We start from the raw sequence: 26599 nt of genomic DNA on the forward strand, positions 1-26599 counted from the left end.
TGCGTGCGTGCGTACGTGCACGTGACAGCAGATTGAGGTCTCAAATCCCAGTTTAATCCAGTCGACGGTATCCTGCTGCTCGGCTGCTCTGCGGCCCCTCATTTCTCCCGGCCCACCCCCCCCACCACCCCCATACATAATGTGTTGGAGTAGGTGCAGGTGGGGGTGTTTGCTGGTGGTGAATCTCGGGTGCTCGAGGGCTGTGGCGGCGGATGTAAATTAGCGGCAAGATGCTAAGTGCCGAACGTTAAATTGATATGAATCAATCAGCGGGTTGTCGAGGTGCAGCTGTTGCTCGCTGTGCCGGTCGTCAGTGATTGATGAAGGGACACCCGGCCCGTGCCAGCCTGGCTTCATGCTTCCTTATGCCACACACACACACACACACACACACACACACACACACACACACACACACACACACACACACACACACACACACACACACACACACACACACACACACACACACACACACACACACACACACACACACACACACACACACACACACACACACACACACACACACACTGCACACTTTCAAAGTAACTGCAGCACTGGCCGTGCGAGCTCCCCAATGTGACGGAAGTTAAACTAAAAACTAAACTAAACTAAAAAAAAAGAAGAGAGCTAGACTGTCCCTTCTATATGGCTCATTGTGAATTCATGACCCCATGGTAAAATATTCAGCACTGTGCTCTTTGTAATAAAGCAGACTGCAGAGCGTGTGTGTCCCACCCGCCTCTCCCTCCCAGTATAACTAAACTATGATGAGTAACTTGGATTCGTGAGCATGTAAATATAGTCTCTAGGTGTGAGAGTGAATGCATTAGTGAGGAGAATTAACATGGCAGCTTCATAATGTGCGCAGTTTAGGGGGGGAATTAAAAGATTTCAGTGCACTGTGCCTACACATGTGTAGGCACAATGCAAGGAATAAATGCATTCGCCATGTATCCGAAGGAAGTCTGATCCAATCACTTTTAGATTTCTCCAGTTTAATCCTGAGTTTAAGTTTTTTAGTGTTCAAGATCTAATTTTAGGCATGTTTAAGCCTCGAGGAAAATCCGTGTTGAGGTTCTTAATCCACTGTTTTTGCATTAAAACGTCTTTGTCCTACTGTCCAGTTAGGATTGTGTTGAAGTCCAGCGCATTTTAGAGCTCCAATGCCGTGCGCCATGAAATGTTGCACCAATCTTGTGGTTGTCTTTTTGGCATTGTTAATATTGTATCTGTGTCGTCCCAGCCTAGTACCTATTGTTTTACCTGTCTCTCCGACATATTGTAAACCACATTTTTCACATGTGATTAAATAAATGCAGTTGCTGGTTCTGGCTGTTATTTGTTGTTTAATCTCCAAGACGCGTTTTGTGGTTCTATTTTTTACTAATTGTTTGGGTTTGAAGTATTCTGGTCCCTGGCGTGCTGGTGTGTTGATTTCTTTTAGCTTGCTGTGTACTAGATAATCTTTAAGGTTTTTATTTTTTCTGTAGGCCGATATAATTTTATAATCTTTTAGAAGATCGTCTGTTCGGTTCTCAAAATTCCTTTTTATTCTGTTGTTGGCTAGTGTGCTCTGTGTTGAATAACTGGTTATCAGGGCCAATTTGGGGCCTGTATCTCGCACTTTTATTTCTAAGAAGGTTTTTTGGGCTTTCCGGAGGAAGGTCCTAGTGTATCCTCTTAGTCTGAGGGCATTAAATAGAGTTTTACAAGCTATTTTGAAATCACTTCTTTGCGTGCAAATCCTATGGAATCTTAGTAGTTGTGATTTGACTATTCCTGTGTAGGAGTGTGTCGGGTGGAATGACGTTTTGTGTAATAGGGCGTGAGTGTCTGTTTCTTTAAAGAATACTTTTAAGTCTAGTTTCCCATTTGTGTTAAAGTTTGGGCCCTTGAAGATTGTTACATCAAGAAAGTCAATCCTTTCTGTGTGTGTCACATATTTTATCGTTATGGATCTATGATGGCTATTTAAAACATCAATAAATTCCTGGAATTCTTCTTGGCTATGTTCCCATATTCCAAATATATCATCTAGAAATCTATAGTAATGTGTCGGTTTAAGTCTGCATTTTTCTAGTGCGATCTGTTCCCATATGCTCATGTAAATGTTTGCATAAGATGGTGCAAATCTCTTTCCCATGGCCGTGCCTTTGATTTGTAAATAGAATTTGTTGTTAAAGGAAAAATCATTCTGGGTTAGATTTAAGTCTAGTAATTGGAGTATTTCCTCCTCTGGTCGACTTGTGTCTGGGTATTTACTAAAGACTTCCCTGACTGCTTGTAGTCCTGATTCTGTTTCAATGTTTGTGTAGAGGCTGTCTATATCTATTGAAAATAGAAGGGCCTCCTTTCCTACTTTAATAGCTTTAATTTTGTCCACAAAATCGTAAGTGTCTTTTATAAAACTGGGGTGTTTTATCGACAGTGGGTTCAGGAAATATTCAATAAACTCTGCTGTCTGATACGTCTCGCTGCCACAGTCCGACACAATTGGTCTCCCGGGTGGAATTTCATATGGTATTGTCCATGAATCCGGGCTTTTGTGTATTTTTGGTAAAAGATAAAATATCCTAGCCCGTGGGCTATCCTGTCCTATTAAATATTGATGTTGTTTGGCGTTTATGTGCCTTTTGTCCTTAAGACTGTTTATGATGGCTATGGCCTTCGTAGCTGTCTGCATGTAAATGGGTTGGTCTAATTGCCTATAATGGTCCTGATTGTTGAGCTGTCTCTCACCTTCTAAAAGGTATTGGTGTCTATCCATAATTACTATGCAGGAGCCTTTGTCTGCTGGTTTGATAATGATTTGTTTGTTGTTGATTAGTTCCCTAAGTGCCCTGGTTTGTTCTATTGTGAGATTATCTTTTTCCTTAATGTGTCCTGGTATGCGTGTTACCGTATTCATGTCCTTCTGCATCAGTCGTTTAAGACTGCTTGGGATTAAATTCTCAGACGGTTCCCAGCTCGATTTTGGTCGAAAAGGCAGTATCTCCGTTCCTTGGTCCATTCCAAAGTGTGTAGCTAGTTTCAATCTGCGGTGATACTGAGAAAGGTCTTTCTTTAACCTGTTGGTTTGTTGTTTATAGATATCCAGTGTCGGGACAAAGGAAAGTCCCTTTTCCAGCAGTTCGGTCTGGTGTTGATCTGGCTGGAAGTAATGGGACAGATTAATTATGTTTGTTGACTTGCCCCCCCTCCTTTCTGGGTTTATGGGGTCTATAAGTTTAAACTAGTAAGCCAATTTACAAGCATTGCTTTGCCTGTCTCTGTTGTCCAATGTACGTTATCAGGAACCACTTTAAACTCCCTTTCATCCAATTTAGGGAGGTAATTATAGGTAACAATATTGCGATTTAGCTCTCTCATGTTATCCTTATCCTTTATTGAGAAATTAGTTGAGTAGTTGACTAAAGGGACATGGATACTTGCAGTTGGGAATGCGTTCTGTGCTGCTGCGATGGCCTCTCTCAATGCCCTCTGCGCTTGTTTTGGAGCGTGGCCTCTCTCTCGGGGGGGGGGGGGGGGGGGGGGGGGAGGGAGTCTTCTCTTACATTTAAAATAAAAGACTTCTTCATGGCTCCATTCTATCCTTCCTTCTCTTATCTCCCACAATGGATGCACCGGTTTCATCATGGGCGGGAGGTGGTATAGTATTATTGTCTCATGTTTCTAGGTAGCAACAAGGCAGAGTTTCTCCTGTCCTGGTATAATTACCCATGCATGCTCACACTCCCATTCTCCATTTTGTGCTAAAGTATCGGTCACAGCGAATAATTAGCAATCACAAGTTGCCCCGTGGCCCTATACCGTGCGTGTCTGGCATATACGACCAGATGGGGCGCCCTGTGGCACACCGTGTGACGCCACCAACCGAGGGAGCCAATGCGTGCGTGCGTGCGCGCTTAAGTTCTTATGAGTGTGTGTGCATATGTCAGTCCACTGCGTCCTGGCCCAAGGCGCAGTCATCTCCATTATAATGGTTTCGTAGAAAAAACTAACAGGAACACAACCCCATCACCATTATACCTCCAATCGGCTAAATCCACCCCACGCCTCCCCTCCCCTCATCCTCCTCCTCTCCACTCCCAATGCCCTCCCTTCCATTCCACTGCCTCCCAAGCAGAGCCATAGGCCTGATCTGCAAAGTAAACTGCACCACATGCAGTCGGCGGGAGGGGGAGAGAGAGAGAGAGAGAGAGAGAGAGAGAGAGAGATAGAGAGAGAGGCTGCAAACAAAGCCGCCATCACTTTAGGGAGAGGGTATTTGGATTTGTTTAGAAATGACACGCACGCACGCACGCATGCACGCAACGCAATATAAATTACATAATGTGGTGGCATGGCACGTGACCCGGCCCATGACAAAATGTTAACTTATACAACAACAGGAATACACTCGACGACGTCGGATGGATCAGGCATCATTTCAGCCCCGCTGTTAACTAATCACTGCATTCAGGCACAAATTTGGCATCTGGTGTTTGAGTGGAGGCGAAGAAGAAATGGCCACGGCGTGCACTGCAGCCTTTAAAACCCATTATACTGCCTCCTGCTGGACGCAGAGCCAAACCGCAGACTGACGAGCCTATTTCAATGAAGCACACACTCCACTGACACATCCTGTTTGGAGCGTCCATCTTAATGCTATAAATAATTACCGGATAATCAGCAAAGACCTCAGAACATTGCGCGTTTTATCCAAACCACGGAGAGCTTCCGTAGATTATGAGTTATTCAGCTTTTAGTCAGCCTGTATAAAAGGGAGGTGGACGGTTGCGCAACCCGGTCTAGGATCGCTAAAGAAGGAAAGGCCAAGCCAAAAAAAATAATAATACAAAAATAGAAATCAGCGATCCGGTTTGATTTAAATAATAACGTTAATCAGACGGAACATTACGCTACAGAAGCAGTTTCCGGTTGGATTCCTTCTGGCGGAACGTTACGTCACAAGCAGTTAAACTGTTAAGAACTCACCGTATCGACTGATGGAGGTGCGTGATATGCTGGCTGAGGGAGGGATGTTGTACGACGACGTCTGTTTGGGTACCAGCGCCACCACACAGCGGTCCGACACCTGAAGGGAAGAGACACATAGCATCATTTTGGGGGGGACTGTCATGTTTTAACCCATTCTGACCTGAGATCAGATTCTAAAAATGTCTTTATACGTCAGTCGTTCTTCGATTTTTCAAAAAAATAGCAGACCTACAAGCTCGTAGCACGCCACTCGGTGGCGCGCTATGAGCTTGTAGATCTTGCTATTTTTCAATAGCTAAAGCACAACGAAATGCTAACACCAAAACGGGTTCCGGCCCAAAATGGGTTAACAGTCCTCTGTGACACCGCTTTTCAAAACCAAATTCTATAATGTAAATGCAAAACATTGAAATAAAAAAAGTTTATCGCAAGCTAAACATTCCTATATATATGGTTGTATAACTGAACAGGATCTGAAGGTTCGGAGAGCACTTGCACGGGAATGAGGAGTCAGCGCTGCTGTATATGGGGCCGAGACATGGACCCTTACAATACAACAGGAAAAAGCCCTGGATGGAGTCTATACACAAGAATGCTATACGAATGGCACTATAGGTGTCACATGGACGGACCGCATCAGAAATGTGGTCCTCTATCTATGGGGACCTGCCACGGGTCACAGACAAAGTCAGAGAGAGAAGGACGAGGCTGGCAGGGCACTGCGTCAGGCACCCAGAACTTGAGGCAAGTAAATTTGACCCTCTGGGAGCCAACCACAGGGCAAAGCCAGGAGGGGAAAGAAGCGTATACCACCTAATGTAGACGTGCTGCGGCGCGACAGCTAGGCTGACAACACTGAAGAGCTCGATGTTGGATAGGAAACTGTGGAGGGCAGTGATGGATATAAAAATAGGATCCATCTTTTATCATGATAACTTTGAAAGGACTGTATAATTAAGAAAACATTGTAAATCTATACCTTCGATAGCTCAGCAGGGAGACCAATTAAATACCGTGCTGTATTTACCTTAAAATGAGTGAATAGCCCTTTAAATGACCATCACTGTACCAAAAATAGAAACATACCTTAAAAAGGATTTGGAGGCAGATGAAATAGAGATCGGAGAGAGTTTAAGGTTTAACCATTATTTTAGTAGGTATAAAGCAAATTTACATAGAGAATGTGCTACATGGTTCAGATAATAGTATTTACATCAATATAATTTAGAATAATCAATTGTTGATTCCAAAAGAACCCGAAGCTGAACTGAACTTCCGAACTGAACTCCGGACCTGAACTCCTCTTCACAGTATTTGTTCCAGGCTAAATACTGCAGATCACGTCAGATTTGTTGATATAATGTTCATTGGCTGTAGATGTTTCATGTCCGCCATGTCAGATGACAAGACCAGTGTTGGCGCTCTTTCATTAGTGCAACGCCTAGATGATGAGGATGGCGTAGCGACGCAGAGTTCATCTTCCTTGGTTCAGTCATTGATGCCCATTGAAGCCTGGAGAGCGCCTAGGCAGGCGTTGCCAGGCAACCTGTAGATAACTTTCCCTGCACTAAACTTTCGGCAGAGAAAGAACGCTCCCTGACTCAGTGAGCAGCTATCTGGCCTAGACCAAGGTCATATGCATGTAGACTCCAACCATAATAGACACTTCATTATTGCACGTTTGTGGCTGGTGGCAGACAACATGGAGACTGAATAAGGAGTCAACAAGATATTAAATGGGACAGATGAAAACATATTTTGGCCATAAACCTGAAGGACATGACATTTAGGATGATTAGGAACAACGCTGCACAAACAGGCCGTAGGCTAAGAGTAAAATGATGATATGGAGCATAAGGTGACAATATGAATGATCCGGCCTGGGTCAAAGTTCAGGAGAATATGAGAATATGAGACATTGACCACTGGACATTAGTTTGTAAACAGATAAGACCCATTTTATCTATCAGGCAGCGACCCAGGAATCCCGAGTCGGTTTTGGCTATATAGACCTCACTCTCGCAGCAACTAACTATAACCGACAGTACATCTAAATATTGTATTGTAAGATCGTTTTCTCTAAGTTGCAGCACGTACTGCATCTACTGCATGCACGCAGACACAGAACAACACAGAACAACACTAAGGAGGTAAACCTGTTTGATTAAACATAATGTGCCACGAACAATAGCTTCCGATAGCTTGTTATTTTTTGCGTCGAGGAGACGCGACGCGTTGTGAGCTTGTAGATCAGCTATTTCAGAGATATGCCAGCTGTGAGAACGTTCAGAAACTTTTGCCGTCCAAGTTGCCGTAACAAGTTGGCCCAAAAAGACAAGGAATAGGATTATAGAGAGAGAGAGAGAGAGACAGATGACACAGAGAGAGAGAGAGAGAGAGAGAGAGAGAGAGAGAGAGAGAGAGAGAGAGAGAGAGAGACAGATGACAGAGAGAGAGAGAGAGATGACAAGAGAGAGAGACAAACAGAGACACAGAGAGAGAGAGAGGAACAACATCAGACAGGAACACTCTCTCAATGTCTTCTCGTGTACTTTTTCACTCCTTCAAAGGGAAATTCAGACCGGCAGAGAGAAGGCAAATGAGGAGAGGAGATTGAAAGATGAAAGATGATGACGCAGATGATGCACAGATGCTTCCATCTTCATGTGGCTCAATGGTGACTGTATATATGGTCCATTTAGTATGGACCATATAGAGCTGTTGGCTCCATAAATGTCCCCCCACTCATCGGCTATACCGAGGCACCTATATATGAGTAGCAGCATTATTATAGCAACGTTTTCATCTGTGTAAATGGACCTCCATCATCACCGGCTATGGCTGTATAGTGTAAACCCATTCCCAGCTAAGCGGAGGAGTTTAATCCATTTTGGGTGGAAACCCCTTTTGGTGTTATTATGTTATGCTTTAGCTATTGAAAAATAGCACCACCGAGTGGCGTGCTACGAGCTTGTAGGTCTGCTATTTTTGAAAAATCGAAGAACGACTGACACAGAAACATAGCTTTTTCAGAAAACTGTCAGGATGTAGAAGACATTTTTAGAATCTGATCTCAGGTCAGAATGGGTTAAATTCCCTTTTATGTGGCTGCTACACGAAAGCACAACCACTTTCACTGCACAGTCGCAAATGACATTCTCGCCATTTACGCTGTGATTAGCCACACTTCACACAAAAAAAAATGCATGTTTTGCAGAAAAACTCAAAAAGACACCACGGGCCAAGAAAACTTTCCATTGCCCTTTTCTTAAGCCGAAAAAACAACACAGAGCTTATAGTTGGCTGGCATTTACAGTACAGCTGCACCCCCCAGAGGAAGGACTTCTTCTGCCTCAGAACCCCATGAACAAAGACAAGACCCCACGAGCCACAAATGCAGTGAAAAGACTGGGCCAAAAAAAAAAACTGAACTTCTACTGAAATTCTTCTGTTTTATTTGATCTATATAGGAGCAAAATAGACTCTCTCCCCTCCCTGGCTGTTAGTCTGGGTGTGTCCTCTGCTGGTAGCCATGCTGCGTGGGTCACAGAGCTCCTCACTCGTGCTCATGTGATGTAGCCGCCTCTCACTGGCCAACGCCATTCACCTCAACACCCCCCCCCCAACTATACTCTCGGTTGCACCGTTAGCTGTTGTTGGCCGGGGATCTGCCACACGGTCCTCGACATAATCGTCGTACTAGAGAGACACTTGAATGTGGTGGTGGTGGTGGTGGGGGGCTGGAGGGAGTGAAAAGACTCTTGGACGTCTTCATTGCAGATGCAAGATTCTGTAGCTTGCTAAGAGAGAAATGGGGGTATATATAGAACACTTGTACGGATCCACCTGCCAGGCGACAACTCCTCTCTACCTTAAACTAGCCTGGAATAGCCAGACTGTATAGATATTAGTCTGGAATCTCTGTGTGGAACCTGCATTTCCAACGGGCGGATTAAAATAAAATGCCTCTGGTGATAAACCCGCCCCATATTTGCATACCGGGCGCCTGATTGGTGCCCCACAACTTCGAGCGGGTCCAAACCTAACCTGCTGAGTTTTCTTTTATTTCTTTACATTTGCATCTGGTTTCCAGGCTAACCTTAAACCACCTCATATCTCTCTTTCCACCAACCCTCACAGGCACTTCTACCAACTCTCCCACGCAAGCGCGCGCGCACACACACACACACACACACACACACACACACACACACACACACACACACACACGCACACACACACGCACGCACGCACACGCACACACACACACACACACACACACACACACACACACACACGCACACACACACGCACGCACGCACACGCACACACACACACACACACACACACACACACACAAGCCCTTTTTCCAAAAGAATGTCTCAGATCAGTCAGGGATTCTGCAATTATTCCTGTGACAGACTTTCACCGCAGAGCATGAAATAACCTCTCTCCCTCTCCCCCCTCACTCTCTCTCGCTCTAGTGTCCGTCTCTCTCTCTCTCTCTCTCTCTCTCTCTCTCTCTCTACTGTATCTCCCTCTCTCTCTCTTCACATTATGTGGCTGACAGGGAGGCTATAGCAAAGATGGGTGCTTGTGATATAGAGTAAATGATTGAAGGCGTGTGTGGATTCGTCCTTCAGGGATAATCCAGCGTGCGGAGGCTGATAACGGCCCAGGTGAGATAAGGGGGGGCTGTATGGCCCCGGTCCCATGATAAGACCTTCCATCAGACGGACCAGCAGACTGGATCAGACAGTGGAACGTGGTCTCTATCTCCCATCAGAACCTCTAGCCCCTCACGCTGTCCCCTCCATGCCCCTCCAGGACCACATGCTTCCAGATCACACTTACACCTGCCCGGCCCCTGGTCCATTAACCCATTTTGGACTGAGGTCGATAAAAAATAAACTGGCTTCTAAATCCTAACATTTTTCTGAAAAACCCATGTTTCTATGTCAGCGGTGCTCAACCTTTTTCATGTCAAGGACCCCCAGAATTATCTCCATTGGGCCACGGACCCCCCATCTCAAAATATGTTGTTCCAGGGACCCCCCCCCAGAAGTCAATATTTTAGTTAAAAATGTTCGCTCTGAAATATATATTGAAAGATTTGCAGCCCCGTTTTCACGACTTTTCAAAAATAGCAGACCTATGAGCACTATGAGCTTGTAGATCTGCTTATTTTCAATAGCTAAAATATAACATTATGCTTTAAAACACCAAAAGGGGCCCATTCTACTAATGCCTTCAAAAAAACAGTAGTTTTCAAACCGTTTTGTGTCAAGGACTCCCAAAATGAGATGGATTTGGCCGTGGACACACCGTCTGAAAATGTTGTGTGTCAAGTGTCAACACCCCTGCAGAAGAGAAGACTCGTTTGAAACATATTCAAAACTAGAGCAGTGCCTACTTGGGACGATTCCAGTTCTTTGTCAGGCGTGCTCAAAACATGGAGTCTACGCAGACGCCAGAACATCGCCGTGATGTCGGAACAGGTGTGATCAATAATTGGCTAATTTGGGCCCTGTCCAGAGCCTGCGCAGAGGCCAGACAGTTATTATGTCTGGGTCCCTTTTATGCCCATATATGGAGTTCTTTGTCAGCCATGGCCAAATATGGAGTCTATATGCCAGACGTCAGAACGTCATTATGACGTCAGAAAGGGCCAGCTCCATATACAGTATGGAGCCTGGGCAGGGGGCCCTGTCCAGAGCCCGGGCAGAGGCCTTTTGTGGCGTGTCTGGACAACCGTGCCCAGCCTTGAGTCTGACCGACTCAAGGCTGGGCACTGCACTGCACTGCCTTGGTGCATTTATAGAGAGATAGATGACTCAAAAATGTATTTTCTTTTTACAAAAATTGCAGATGTACAAGCTTGCAGTGTGACACAAAGTACTGCACTGTGAGCTTGTAGATGTGCTATACTTTTGAATATCCAAAGTTAAAATCTTAAACGGCACAGATGCTTTCATGGGTTAATATAACTTAGTTGTATATACATTTCCAGCTCTGTCCTGAAATATATTTCTGCATTTTATATTATTTTATTCTGAAACATTGTGTGTTCAAAATGTATTGATAGGATTTAATCAGAAACCTTTACAGCCAGATATGTTGGAATTTGTGTGAGTGTAAGAAGAAGTATTTTGTAATAGATTGAATTTTCAATTATTTACCACTATTTATTGTGTCTGTGTCACAAACATACTGTATCAACAACTGACAACCTATTTCCAAATCTGTTAAGGAATTCACACATCAACTATAGATGACTGGTTTGAAGGGTTTTTGGCATGCCAGCATATCGTAAGTAAAGAAAGAGTGTCAACTTATTCATTTCTAACTCTAACCAAGAGTGTGTACAAATGGGTACAAAACTGGTTTGGTTCCATTTTGTACAATATAAGAGTTCAATTGATACTCAGGATTTCACAGCGTACGAGGACAGGGTGTGAGCACAGCTGTTATTGCCCCGAGGGCGATAACTCAACACGCTGTAATGTCAACACATCGGTCATTATAGGTCTTTTAGCCAGCAGCATGTCATCATGCCATCTCCCCCTCTTTTTCAACTCGATATGATCAAAAAATGACCATTCGTGTCAGGTCCGTGCCTCCCTCCCCCTCACAAAAAATAAAATGCCGCAGCCTGCAGGCGATGTTATAGTTCAGGTTTACAACAGGCAACCGGAGCGCCCCGCCAAACACAGTGTTAGATTAATGAATGGATACCTCTGTGGCAGTATCTGTTTTGTCTGGGGCTGTCTGAAAATAGCCCAAATGCCCCCTGCGCCGCCTCCTTAGACTGGCAAGGTGGGTAACACAATCTGGCTGGCAGGCTCTTCCGTGAGGTGAGGTCATCGCTATGTCTGCTCCTTCGCTGCAGCGAAGGAGGACATGCAGAGGTCAGCGAACAGCAGGGGAGGGACACAAGTTTATACCAACTAACTTTATTATACGCCATCGAAGCAAGTCTCTGTGAACATGAGGCGGGGGTGGGGACCGCTGTTGTTGCCCTTTACTGTCAGACGTGCACGCATTAAAGAATTACACTCCTGACGATACGGACACTGCCCATGTGTCCAACGAGAAAAAGTGTGACAAAACAAATATCAGCGACGCTGCATGGCTGGCAGAGCCACGAACGCACGGTCCGCACCTGTAATAAATCAGCACTTTGTCAAACCTCATCAATCTAATTACTCTGCACTGTGTGTGCCCCCGGTAGAATATCGTGCCGTCCGCTGCAGCCACATTTGAGAATCATCGTAAATAATAACCCGAGCTGTCTGACAAGCTCAGTTTATTATAATGTTCTGGTTTATTAGAATTGTTAATCGCACACCCATCCCCCGTGTCACTGGAATGTCTAATTTCTGTGTGGTGTGTGTGTGTGTGTTGTGTGTGTGTGTGTGTGTGTGTGTGTGTGTGTGTGTGTGGTGTGTGTGTGTGTGTGTGTGTGTGTGTGTGTGTGTGTGTGTGTGTGTGTGTGTGTTGTGTGTGTGTGTGTGTGCGTGTGTGTGAGCGAGCACCGGGGGCAGGGGTGTGGTGTCGTGAGTTAAGAGCCCAGTCTGGCCTGAACCCCTGCTGGGACCACTGCTAATGTTACACAGCGGCAGGAAGGTTAACACTCTCACCTCTGAGAATGACAAGGATGAGAGGGAGGAGGAAGGAGAGAGAGAGAGAGAGAGAGAGAGAGAGAGAGAGAGAGAGAGAGAGAGAGAGAGAGAGAGAGAGAGAGAGAGAGAGATAGAGAGAGAAAGAGAGAGAGAGAGCATAGGAGGGCAAGGGGAGGAGGGAGAGAGAGAGGGAGAGAGAGAGAGGGGGGGAGAGAGAGAGAGATGGAGAGGTGAGAGGGAGAGAGAGAGAGAGAGAGAGAGATGAGAGAGAGAGAGAGAGAGAGAGAGAGAGAGAGAGAGAGAGAGAGGGGAGAGAGAAGGAGAGCATAGGAGGGCAAGGGGAGGGAGAGAGAGAGAGAGAGAGGGAGTGAGCGTGTGATGAAAAGCTCCCTTTGACAAGGGAAAGGCTAATCAACAAAGAGAGATCCGAAATCAGCAATCAGCCAGGCAACTCGCCTATCTCATAAATCATTTATCGGCACTTCTCTTTCTGGCCCGCGTAGTCAGTATACACACACACACACACACACTCACACACACACAGTAAAAAATATTCAGTGTTAATTTAACTCTGAGAGTGTGCATATTAAACCACAAACAAACTCTCAACCCCATAGTGTTAATTATCCCCACCAGGCCGGAATGGCCAAAGGCGACGCATTACGTTTGTGTCAGTCCGTCGTCCGTCTCAGGCACCGCTGGACCGATCAGAGAGAAGCTTTGCATGAGTTGCACCGGTGTGTGTGTGTGTGTGTGTATAGAGAGAGAGAGAGAGAATATATATATAAAATGATGCACGATATAATCGGTAGCGTATCGAAATCCGCTCGGCTCGGACTTAACCCATTCTGACCCGAGATCAGATTCTAAAAATGTCTTCTACATCCTGACAGTTTTCTGAAAAAGCTATGTCTCTGTCAGTCGATTTTGACGAGGCAATAAGTAAGTATATATATACAGTATATACACTGGAGAGAGAGAGATGGGGGGGGGGGGGGTTCCCTGGACCAACTGCCAGGGATGTTTTTTGAAAAAATATTTGGCGCCGACTTTAAAAGCGCACATTTATGTTTTTAATTTGCATGGCAGAAGCCGGGTGTGAGGTGGTGTGCATTTCCATATGTAAAGAAGCACCATATCCCATGTGGCAGGATAAAATACTAGCCAGAAGGGATCTTTGGTATGGTCTATATGGACCCTTATGAATGTTAATGTGTGTGAGCGACTCTCGCTGACAGTCTGTCTCTCTCACAGTCAAATCCATAAAGGGCTCCATTTTCGTCACCGCTAAACCCCCTTATCCCTAAACTTCTTTGCCTTTATCTACTATTTTGCTAAACATTTTTGAATAGTTAAAATGGCCAGTCTATACAAGTTCACAACGTGTCAATGTAGATTGGCTAGTTGAACTATTCAAAAATGTTTTGCAAAATAGTAAAAAGAAAAGGCAAAGAAGTTTAGGGATAAGGGGTTTAGCGCACCTATTTTGGGCAGGAACCCCTTTTGGTGTTTTACAGCATTGTAATACATGTTACATGTTATACTTTAGCTATTGAAAAATAGCAGATCTACAAGCTCATAGCGCGGCACCGAGTGCCGCGCTATGAACTTGTAGGCCTGCTATTTTTGAAAAATCGTGAAAATGTGCCTCAAATCTTTGAATATATATTATTACAGAGTGAACGTTTTAACTCAAATCTTTGCTTCTGGGGGTGGTCCATGGAACAACATATTTTCAGATGGGGGTCGGCGGCCAATTACATATATTTTTTGGGATCCTTGACATGAAATATGGAGCACCACTGATATAGAAATATATAGTATTTCAGAAAACTGTCAGGATTTAGAAGACATTTTTTTTATTTTGACGTCAGGCCTAAATGTGTGCAGTGTGCAGTTGCATTTCGACACTCAGAGATACACATGGATGAATTAACACATAGTTTTAGTTCACTCCTTCTCTTTTAAGTGTTCTCTCTCTCTCTCTCTCACTCTGCAGCTTAATGAGCTACGCTCCGCCATTGCTGCCAGCCAGCCACCGTTTGCCAGATGTGCTCCTGCATCTGCCAGCGCGGTGGCACATCGCACGAGCACAGAACACACACACACACACACACAGACGCAGTCGTGCACGCATGCACACACACACACACACACACACACACACACACACACACACACACACACACACACACACACACAAACAAAATGTACAAAGGCAGGCAGGCGCCCAAGTCAACTCATCGAAACGGTAATGATGCACAAGTGGCTATGTTGCTCCATCTCTCTCCTCGCCCACCCACCACCACCAATCTGTCTATACGTCTCCTCTGTTTGCTGATGCTCACCATCTCCCCATTTGTTCTATCCATATTGCCACTATAGGCCCACATTTCTACATGCTGTATACAACCTTTAGAGGACCAGAGAGGAGGGGTCGGCTCTCCTTTACCTTATACCTCCCCCCATCATCCCTCTTTCTATATATCGCTCAATCACTCCCTCTAGGTTTCGGCATGCTTTCCTGCAGCTTCCTACACCTTCTACAAACAACGAAACATTCCCACGCAGCAGCCCATGGACACTTTCAACTCTACTTTTGTCTACCATAGTACGGGGGGGGTGGGGGGCTGAACCAGACAGTGGCCTTGTGGTTAGAGTGTCCGCCCTGAAACTGGGAGGTCGGGGTTCGATCCCCGGCCGGGTCAAACCAAAGCCTGTAAAAATGGGACCCAATGCCTCCCTGCTTGACACTCAGCATCAAAGGGTTGGATTGGGGGGTCAAATCTACTAATCAAATGATTCCCGAGCGCGGCATGGCTGCGGCTCACCACTCCTTGGCTCCAAGAGATGGGTAAAATGCGGAGAACAAAGTTCACTGCGGTAACGTGTGTGACAAATCGTATGACTTTGACATACAGTATGATAACGATACACAATAGAAGGTGGGTGGGGTGGGGGTCTGCAATACGAGCTGAAATCATAATGGCATAAAGTTTGAAGAAAAGTTCAGTGTTCTGAGGTGACACCAAGGTCTAATTGTATAACCACTACACAGAACAAAACATGCTTACTCGCGCACACACAGAGTGCAAATCCTCAGTTAATTCCATTTGCCCACTTCAAATGAACAGGATTTCACAGTGTATATGCGAGAAGAAACGGGCAGAGAGGAAGTCAGAGGTAAAGAGAGAGAGAGAGAGAGAGAGAGGGCTCTGGGAGGGTTTCTGGTGAGTCAAACAGCCAATAATCTCTGCAGGGGGTCCTCCTGAGGAGGCGTGTTGGAATAAAGAACTAAGTAGCTGGCTGAGAGTTCATCTCCGCTGCCACCGGGGGGCAGTATAATTGCCCTCCGTCCATGTGTGAATCACTGAGATCGCAGGCAGGCGCGGCGCATGCAAATAAGACGGAGAATTGGGCTGTCTGAAAGTCCAACGGTAAAGTTTGCCGAGGTAAGTACCGCATGGTTACGCGGAAAATGTCCATACTAATTAAAGCAGCAGTCAAAATCAAATGGAAGGGCATGATGTGGGTTTTATTTCTCTCTTTTTCTTATAGCTCAAACTTTGGCGGAAAAGTATGAAGGGTCATTTAGGAGCTTTTATATACTGAAGGAAAGAACCAAAACAAAAGCCTTGCTTCAGTCTATAGAATGGCCGAAAGGCAGAAAGCTAACCGCGAGCACGGAGCAAAACACAAACATTGTTTCACGGGGCCGAAAACTCAAGCCTTAAGCCTGATTTCTACTTAATTTAGCCGATCTACAAGCTCACAATGATGTCACAGCGCAGTCTCTTCTATACGTGTGCGTGTGTTTACCTGGTAGTGCATCAGCGTATTGAGTCTCTTCCAGTCGTTCTCTATCTTGGTGGTGATGTCTTCGTCCTGCAGCACCACGCGAGCCATGCGCCCCTGACGCCACTCTGAGGAGACACAAACATAATGCCGTTACACACTTTGAAGCAAACGTTCAAGATTTAAAGATATAGTTATAATATATATAGTTGTAGTTCATTGAGACACTTCAGCTCAGACTGACCATAAAACCATTTATTGCAAAGCTATTGCATGTTAGTATGGCGGTGTGTCTCTGCTCATGTGACATCAGATGATCTGTGCACCGAGACACAGGTCTGATATCAATCACATTTGATATCTCTGATTATCTGTGCACCGAGACACAGCTCTGATATCAACGCCCCCCCAGAGCAGAGCCAAAGATACAATAATCCATGAACAACAATACACAGTAATCAACACATGATTCAACACAATGAATCTACACAATCGCAAACAATACAATATAATAATGCCATAACCCCTGGACTATAAGAACTACAGGTAGGGAGGCCGGGGAGGTGGACTATAAGAACTACAGGTAGGGAGGCCGGGGAGGTGGACTATAAGAACTACAGGTAGGGAGGCCGGGGAGGTGGACTATAAGAACTACAAGTAGGGAGGCCGGGGAGGTGGACTATAAGAACTACAGGTAGGGAGGCCGGGGAGGTGGACTATAAGAACTACAGGTAGGGAGGCCGGGGAGGTGGGGGACGCCGCACGGCGCCCTCTTTTCCTTTGAATTTGTACGTGAGTCAACAGTCAGTCATTGAGCGACTATAGTCTGTCTGTGACCCTCAGCCATGACAGACAGACTATAGTCTGTCTGTGACCCTCAGCCATGACAGACAGACTATAGTCTGTCTGTGACCCTCAGCCATGCTCTGCTGGAGTACTTAATAGGGGGAGTGTTTGGGCAGGGCTGGGGCAGACACAATGTGTGTTTTGAGAACGATGCCTTCCTTGTGACAATCGTGAAAAGCAACACCCTTTGAAAAGCTATCCAACTTCATGTTGGTGTCTGTGGCCAGTAATGAGAGCTTTGCTCCTATACGATTACAAACCGATAAATATACTTTATATACAACAAGACCCTGACCACGGAGTGCCATCATGCACATCCCAGCGGCGTTCTCCGCTCGCTGGCCGCATTCAGTATAGTACTCATCTCCACAGGCTTGGACTGACACGCCGCTTAATCAAACAGTACACAAAAGCAGGGGCGCAATAGCCTAGGGGACGCGGGGGACGCGTCCCCTGCCAGCGTCACATTGGTCCCCCCCAGATGAGTTTGGGCCTGGTACGAGACTATAGGTACAGCTGTTGCTTCTTTCGAAAAATATAACGCAACATAGGAACCCCGCTAGTGTTTTTGGTCTTCGTCTGACAGTTTCTGTAGCAGAAAGACCTCTTTTCTGGAGGGGGGGGGGGACAGTCGGTTTGGGGGGGTTCCCGACGGCTGCGCGTAGCTTCCACCTCTGACAGAGGGGAAGCGAGTAAGCGACGCCGTCAGAAACCCCCTCACTCAGGAAGGCCCCCTCACTCAGATCTCAGACGGACCAAATTGCGACAATAACATACAGCCTATGTAAAGAGGAATATAAACAAGACCTTGGCGCAAAACTTCATATTTACCCTGCTCTAATACAACAAAAGTGTGTTCTTACATCCTCCATTTCACATCAGCACTCGTGAGTAAATTTAATTGCCATTATGAAAGTTTTCAGTGACGTTGGACCCACAGGTTGCATTGTCGTCAATAATTAATCTGTCTTTAAAACGTTCTAATGTTAATATAGCATATTGGCATTGCATTTGTATGTGCATTGAGTCACTGGAACAACCTCTCTGTAGTCCGACCCTAACCATAACCCCACGTTTTGGTGGTTAGACCCCCCCATCCCCCCCTCCCCTAGGGTAGTGGGGGGGACGGGGGGGACGGATTTTTCGGCGGCGCCGCTTTGCGGCGCCGCTCTATATCCCCCCCTAGCGTTCGGTCAGTGTTGCGCCTCTGCACAAAAGCAATGTCAATGCACAGTATATGCTTTGCAGGCTTGCACAGCTGTATTAATTGCTACTTGTGTCATTGATATGGCATGTTAGCGTACAGTCAGCAGCACGCCGGGAGCGGGGAGAGAGAGGGGGAAAGAAATTAGATCCTTTCCAGAAGAGAGGGGGGTAGAGTTGGAGGAGGGCTGGCAGGTGATATCTGAAGGCCTGTCGCGGGGTAATGAAATGATAATAAGGGTGCTGATGGGGAAATGGACAAGCAAGCGTGGCTCTCACGCTGCGAGTGATCATTGATTTTCTACTCTGTTGACTGAACTTTATTACGCTGTGGCCTCTGCCAGGCAACCAAATGGTGCCCTTGGTGGGTGGTGCACCCCCCCCCCCCCACACACACACACACACACACACACACACGCACACACACACACACACACACACACACACACACACACACACACACACACACACACACACACTCTCTCACCTCACCCAAGAGAAAAAATAAATAATAAACACACCTCCAGGAACACATTTGAAAAGCACATACAAACAGAAGAGAGGTGCACCCAGAAGAATATATAGCGTATTACTCACGCAAAGATACGCTCCACACACTCTCAGTCGTGTATCATGCTCTGTTTCCAAGGCAATGGAACAGAGAGAAGGAAAAATAATCATCCTGCCGAGTGCCGCGCGGTGGCAGAGGGTTAATTTACATCACACGGATGACGGATGATGTGAGGGGGGACGGACGGACGGACGGACGGACGGCGTGACCACCGACCACGAGGGGGGGGGGGAGACGAGGACGAGGCGGTGACGGACATGGCGGACCGTGTGAGAGAGAGAGGCATGAGACCGGGCCAGGCCCGTCTGTCAGCTCTGAACCTGGGTCAGCCAAAACCCAGCCATGAGGCACGCAAACACCACCTCCCTCCCTCCCTCCCCGCCACAGTAAAAAGCCTGTGTTCATTTAACCCATTCTGACCTGAGATCAGATTCTAAAAAATGTCTTCTACATCCTGACAGGTTTCTGAAAAAGCTATGTTTCTATGTCAGTCGTTCTTCGATTTTTCAAAAATAGCAGACCTGCAAGCGTGGCGCACTACGAGCTTGTAGATCTGCTATTTTTCAATAGCTAAAGCACAACATAACGCTAACACCAAAAGGGTCTCCCACCCAGAATGGGTTATAACTCACGGGGGGTAAAATAAATGGGTCCAAAGTATAGTCCAAAACTGAAGTGTGCACACACTTCTCTCTCCATCTCCAATTTACACCCTGTTTCATGCCAGGCTGTGAGAGCAGAACAGCCTGACAGCGGGGATGATGCGCTGTAGTGTGCATACTGTCATGTCAGTTTGATGGAAGGCCTGGCACCAGCAGCAACCTGAGGAGGCTGCCCGGGACCGCCTGGTGCTGCCGTGCTGCTTTTATCACACCGTAATGCACTGATGATCTGTGTGTTGCTGCACATGGCTGGCTTTCTCTCTCTGTGCCGACGCATCAATCTGTTGGAGCGCGACACATTGTATACACACATGCACACCTGTGTGTGTGACGTCGCCCAGAAAGAAAGTCCTCAGTGTTATAACCCATTTTTACCTGCTGGGACCATTCTACAAAATGCCGATTGCTGGTGGTGTTCTGCCCCTCCCGCCTCAAACTACAATGTTTGGTCAAACCATGTGACTCCCATTGGAAAAGCATTGTGGTGGCCTAAAAACACAAAAAAAACGACCAAACATTTGCTTGATTGGTGTTTGTTACTTAAGCAATATTACACGAGAGGGTGCAGGTTTAACGTGATTATTGCCACGACAGTCAGGAACGAGACGAAGTCGAGTTCCGCAAGCATCACTGAAGCATCACTGAAGCATCACTGAAGATCACATCGAAAACGGAGCAGCTGAATTCTTTGTTTTGATTAGGTGCATGGTGAATGGTGCTGGTTTGATCCACGGCTAGAAGCAGTTTCAACCAATCAGATCGCTTCCTCGAAACGACCTGTTGTAGAATTGTGAATGAGGCCTGACCAAACTTCCAATCGCAACTCAATCCCACATCAAGGCGGTCCAATAAACCCATTTTGGGCGGGAACCCATTTTGGTGTTAGCATCATGTCGTGCTTTAGATATTGAAAAATAGCAGATCTCCGAGCTTGTAGGTCTGCTATTTTTGAAAAATCGAAGAGCGACTGACATAGAAGACATTTTTTTAATCTGACCTCAGGTCAGAATGAAAACTGTCAGGATGTAGAAGACATTTTTAGAATCTGATCTCAGGTCAGCTGGGTTAAACAGAACCAGTATGTCTTCTTACCCAGATCCATGTCCACGGCGCGGGGGCGCTGGGAGTAGGGCATGTTCTTGTACACGGCGTCCAGGATCTTCTCCTTCACCTGGGTGATGGTGTCACAGTTCAGCACCTTCACCGGGATCTCCGGGCTGTTCTCGTTGTCCGGGTTCACACAGTTCAGGATCTGCACCGACGAGAGAGAGAGAGAGAGAGAGAGAGAGAGAGAGAGAGAGAGAGAGAGAGAGAGAGAGAACAGGGCATAAACATGAGGAGAGAAGGATACATATATAGGAAGTGAACGGAACAGAGTGGTATGGGGTATATGGGGAGGGCAACGAGGCACGCAGAATGGAGAAGAAAGCGAGGCAGAGAGGGGTTTGAAGAGAAGTGGAAACGGAGAAGGTAAGAGAGAGAGAAGTGAAGGGAGAGAGCAGGGCAGAGAAGAGAATAGAGGAAATTCAGTATTTAAGTCAGACGTCATTTTGTAGTGCTACGTTATGTCCGCGGGTCCAAGTGGCACCAGCTCCCGTCTCATCTCATTGTAAATAGAATATCTAAAAACGCGTGAATCTTTTTTACAATTACGTTATTTTTCAGAAAAGGAAGCCATTGAGGGTTAAAATGGGTCTTAACGCTTCCAACTCGAGTAGAATTATTAATGTTTTGTACAAGTGTCCATGACAACAAAAATATATATGATGTGGAGACAATAAAGACTATATTATCATTATTTGCTTGGTAAAATATTTCGGGGGGGGGGGGGGGGGCATATTTAGAATGTGTGCAGGCTTGAGTATGTTGAATCTATAGTTTGCATTAATGAGGATTTAGTTCACGCAATAAAATAAAATGGCGATACTAGTATTCCATGTGGGGGGCAGACGGCCTGTCACTGCCAGATTTGGGAGAGCAGCGCAGCTTTGGAACATGAGGGGAAGAGCAGGGCATCGTTAGTGTCTGCTTGGAGCGTGGTGGTTGGGGGGGGGCTCTGAGAAACCATTTCCGCGCTCGCTGGTATCCCAAAATCAAATTTCACACCTTCGGCGGGAAACCAATTTCCAGCTCTGGCTGGCGGAGGTATTAGCAGGTAATGAGCCCACACTCCCAGTCAGCCCCAATCAGACCATTGACACAATGGTATGGCTGTTTGAGTGCTTCTACTGGCGCTGTGTGTGTGTGTGTGTGTGTGTGTGTGTGTGTGTGTGTGTGTGTGTGTGTGTGTGTGTGTGTGTGTGCGAGCGAGCGTGTTTTGGTGGGTGCACGGGTGGGTGATCTGAAGTGCCCCATCTCCACAGTCATCTGCCTTAATGTTGCGGCAGCATTTGAGTCTCCGGGATCATTAGCTATAGCTTCCATGGTACACAGGCAGGAAGGAGCTTGACACATGCGCACAGCGCGCGCGCACGCACGACAGCTTCAAAAGATAAGGCTTTATGAAGGAAACCATAGAAAGTGGGGAAGCATAAACTTGAGAGATGGTGTGCGTGCGCACGTGCACGAGTGCTTGCACACTGCACACGTGTATGAGTTTGTTTGTGGGGGTGTGCGCATGTCTTCTCTGTCTATCTATGTGTCTGTGGGTGTTCCAGCTCATTATTTTTTACAAAATAGCTGAGAATTCTTTCGCTAAATCTTGCTCGTGTGTGTATGTGTGTGTGTACACTATACACTATGTACTTCTGTCTGTATGTGTGTGCATCGGTGTGGCTCTGCTGCAGCGTGACCATCCTTCCTCCATGTGTGTGTGCATCGGTGTGGCTCTGCTGCAGCGTGACCATCCTTCCTCCATGTGTGTGTGCCTCTCCGAGCGTGACCTACCAGGGTTTTGTACTCGATCTGCTGGCGGATGAGCTTGTCTTCGCTCAGGGAGTAGCGCGCTTCGCCGGTGATGGCGTCGATGGGGCCCTTCTCCATCTGCTGCTTGATGGCGCAGTACAGCATGAAGAGAGGCTCTCCGGCACACTCCTGAGGAGACGTCCGCGCACGCACGCACACGCACGCACGCACACACACACACACACACACACACACACACACACACACACACACACACACACACACACACACACACACACACACACACACACACACACACGAAAGGGAGTTAGAATTAAAGCATAAAGTAATGTAAACTTTATATGCCGAAGTCCTCTTTTGCATTCGAACTTAAAAGACATGCAGTGCATTACCATAACGTATTGCAAACTGGTCTGCTATTTTTTTTTAATCGTGAAAATGTGGCACACATCTTTGAATATATATATATTCTTTCAGAGCCAACGTTTTTAACTAAAATCTTTGCTTCTGGAGGGGTTCCTGGAACAACATATTTTCAGATGGGAGTCGGTGTCCAATTACATATAATTTTTGGGGTTCTTGACATGAAATATTGAGCACCACTGATACAGAAACGTCTTTCAGAAAACTTTCAGAATTTAGAAGACATTATTTAATGTCGACGTCAGGCCTAAATGGGTTGTTAAAGACATACAGTGGATTACCATAAAGTGTTGCAAACTCACTGATTTCAGACAGATGATGACCCTGGGCACTGAATGTATATACAATACCGGTACATACAATGTGACAGTGACAGATAAAGATAGTTGTGTCTATTGTTGTGTTTTAATGTAGGGGAACCGGGGACAGTGGTGTGTTGCAAGCATGGCATTTGGTTATCAGTCAGTCAGTCAGTCAGTCAGTCAGTCAGTCAGTCAGTCAGTAAGTAGCCTCGGAAACCCGGACGTTTTTATTTCCAGGGAGGAAAAAAAGTCTGGGTCCGAGTCCACACTGCTGATTTCTGATCGTCTGCACCTTTGTTAAATTGACGCACACACGCACACACACACTCTAGATTCTCCCGGCGGATCCTGTCGGGAGCTGCATATGCCATAGAAAGCATAGGTGGACCCCAGGCTAGTCAGTAAGGGTTGTTATTGAGTCAAATGCCTCTCGAACCCACCCACACGCACAACACTACTCATGTTCTACAATACACTAATGCACAATCAGATGGCAGCAATTTACGCAAACGTGGATACTGGATACACACACATGAACCTAATGATGCACTGATTGCACTCGCTCACCTTGAGGAACTTGTGCAGAAGGAAGGCGAACCAGTTAGTCAGCATCTTCTCTGCCACCGACTCCGTTCTGAAGTGACACACAAAAAAGAAAACATTAGTGGAAACCAAATGGGCTCGCCATATTTATTCATTTAATAAGACGGCAACATTGATGTATCATTGGAAATAGAGATATCCATAATTATTGTGTGTCTGGGCAAAACTAAGTATACACTAAACAAGCCACAGCGATGCCTCAGGCTTGGCCTGGGTGCACGAATGCATACAATTAGCAGTGTTCACGGTTAGCCACTTAAACCAGATTCCCACTAGCTCTATACATGCCCCACTCCCGCTTTCGTTCTACACTTCGTTTCTTGACAATATTGAAAAGAGCAGATCTAAAAGCTCACAACTCATCACAATGCCAAGTGTTGTGTGCTTGTAGATCGGCCCGATTGCCCCGATGTTCTCCAGGGTCTGGAATGTTCCGGAGACCCCCCCGGGGAGCCCCACATGGTAACTCTGTCATTTCTCTACCGTTTCGGACGTGGGGCGGCTCGCCGGAAACCGGGCCGGCACCCTGGGTGCGTCCCCCCCCCCCCCCCCCTACGGGGACCCCCACACAGAGTTACACCACTCACTTCACATGGGTGTGATTTTTTGTTTTTTGCCCTGTATCTATGTTGTTGCACAGGCCTTTTCTGATGATGGGTTTTCCATGTACAGCCCTTTGGTTAAATCCTTTGCTGCCATCTAGTGTTCCAAAAGTGTGACCGCTTCACTGCCGCTCATTGACTCCAATGTTACGGAGCTTGTTGTCCTTCCGGGTTAAACAGGAAGGTGGGGGCTTCCGGAAGTGCGACGACTCATCACTCAACACAGCCCCCCCCCCCAGCCTTTAGCTGGGGGCTAAAGGCTAAAGGCCACATCTTCGATGCGATGTGATACAAAATCACAAATGATTTACGATTGTCGGGTGCGTTATTAAATCCAGGCTCAACGGAGCTGGATTAAAAAAAACACATTGCTGTTGGTGAAGGAGGAGGGCTACGCTAGCCGGAGCAATGCTAAAAGGTAAACAGACCGACGGCGCGTCCACATGGTCCACATGTACTGTAGGACCATGTGCACATGCATATTTACTGTAAGTGTAGGCAGTGTGTGTGTGTGTGTGTGTGTGTGTGTGTGTGTGTGTGAGTGGTGTGTGCGTGCATGCATGCACATGAATGCATATCTGGGAGTTTTTTTGAAGACAGCGGGGTCTTGGCAGCTGTGACAAGCCTCAGCTGTTAAGAGAGAGTGTTGCTGTCACGGCCAGGTAACTCACGGACCAAAACCATCCCTTCTTCCATTTCCCGTTTACTCCGCCTCGCCTTGCTCGCCCCTTCCCTTCCCCTCTCCTCTCCTCCCCCCTCAATCACACAGCTGCAGCCTGCTACCGGGTTTGATTGGGCATGAAAATACACAATGACCGGTGACCCCTGGACCATCGACCACCACGGAGCAAGACAAGCCCAGAGAGAATGGTTTTCTTAAAAAAAGATTAATAATAATCTTGCCCTCCATGTCTTGTCTTCATCCATCACTCAATGCCAGACAACCCTTCCCACCTGAAACCAGTGTTGTTTTTGGCAGCTAATTACTATTTTAGTTTAGTCATATAGTCTTTGGACTGAAACTTAATTTAGTTTTAGTCACATTTAGTCACCTGGAATGTCTTAGTAGTCTAGTTTTAGTCGACTAAATGTCATAAGATTTTAGTCGACTAAATCTACAGTTGATTTAGTCGACTAAAATGGTTTTTTGGCCGGTCTTGATGCCGTCGTAAAGAGTGTTTTTACACTTGCTGAAAATAGCCGATCTACAAGCTCACAGCTTGTAGATAAGCTATTTTCAGCATGCAACCAAGTGTAAAATGACTTATACTGGATCTCTTGTCCACTAGTCCCTTCCTAACATTTTAGTCTAGTTTTTATTTGTCGACGAAATTGTCAGTATATTTAGTCTTAGTTTTAGTTATCGTAGCTTAGTTTTCATTTAGTTTCAATTTGTTTTTGTCAGTGCAAATAGGTAGTCGACGAACATTTTTCGTCTTAGTTTTAGTGGACGAAAACAACACTGGCTGAAACACGAGGAGGAGGGGCTCTAGCATGGACTGATAGAAGTTATAGAGTTATTAGAGACAATAACAGGCGAAGGAGAAGAAAGAGAGAAGATGTGAAGAAAGATGTGAAGCCCCAAACAGTCTGCTGGGAATGGTTAATAAGGTAAGATGAAAGGGTTACTAGTGAGGAGGAGAGCATGTGGACACACACACACACACACACACACACACACACACACACACACACACACACACACACACACACACACACACACACACACACACACACACACACACACACACACACACACACACACACACACACACACACACACACACACACACACACACACACACACACACACACACACTGCTCGGATACCATCAGTGGTTTGAGGTACAGTATTATGTACTTTACTTGAGTATTTCCAATTTCCAATACATTTCAGCCATTTGGAAATAGCCGATCTCAGATCATAATGCTAGTTTGTAGAACTGCTAGTTTCAAAAGGTTTTTTATATATTTGAAGATTTGAAACAGGACATTCTGCATAATGATTTTTCGTACTTCCAAGTAGATTTTGATGTCAATACATTTTTAATTCCATACTTTTACCTGTAACAGAGTACTTCTATATTGCAGTAATGTTACTTTCAATCAACCCATTCTG

General features: G+C 46.1%; 1 protein-coding gene across 1 annotated transcript in view; it reads right to left on the reverse strand.

The window, feature by feature from the left end:
- The window catches only part of plxna2 (plexin A2), a 279981-nt gene that overhangs the window by 7292 nt on the left and 246090 nt on the right, over positions 1 to 26599 (reverse strand). The window contains 5 exon segments of the mRNA XM_080764816.1: positions 4984 to 5083; positions 16428 to 16531; positions 20778 to 20937; positions 22572 to 22718; positions 23843 to 23909. Of these exon segments, the coding sequence (XP_080620942.1) occupies positions 4984 to 5083; positions 16428 to 16531; positions 20778 to 20937; positions 22572 to 22718; positions 23843 to 23909 (578 nt within the window).

Source organism: Protomyctophum bolini, assembly GCF_963924005.1.
Source record: "Protomyctophum bolini genome assembly, chromosome: 5".
Lineage (NCBI taxonomy): Eukaryota > Metazoa > Chordata > Actinopteri > Myctophiformes > Myctophidae > Protomyctophum > Protomyctophum bolini.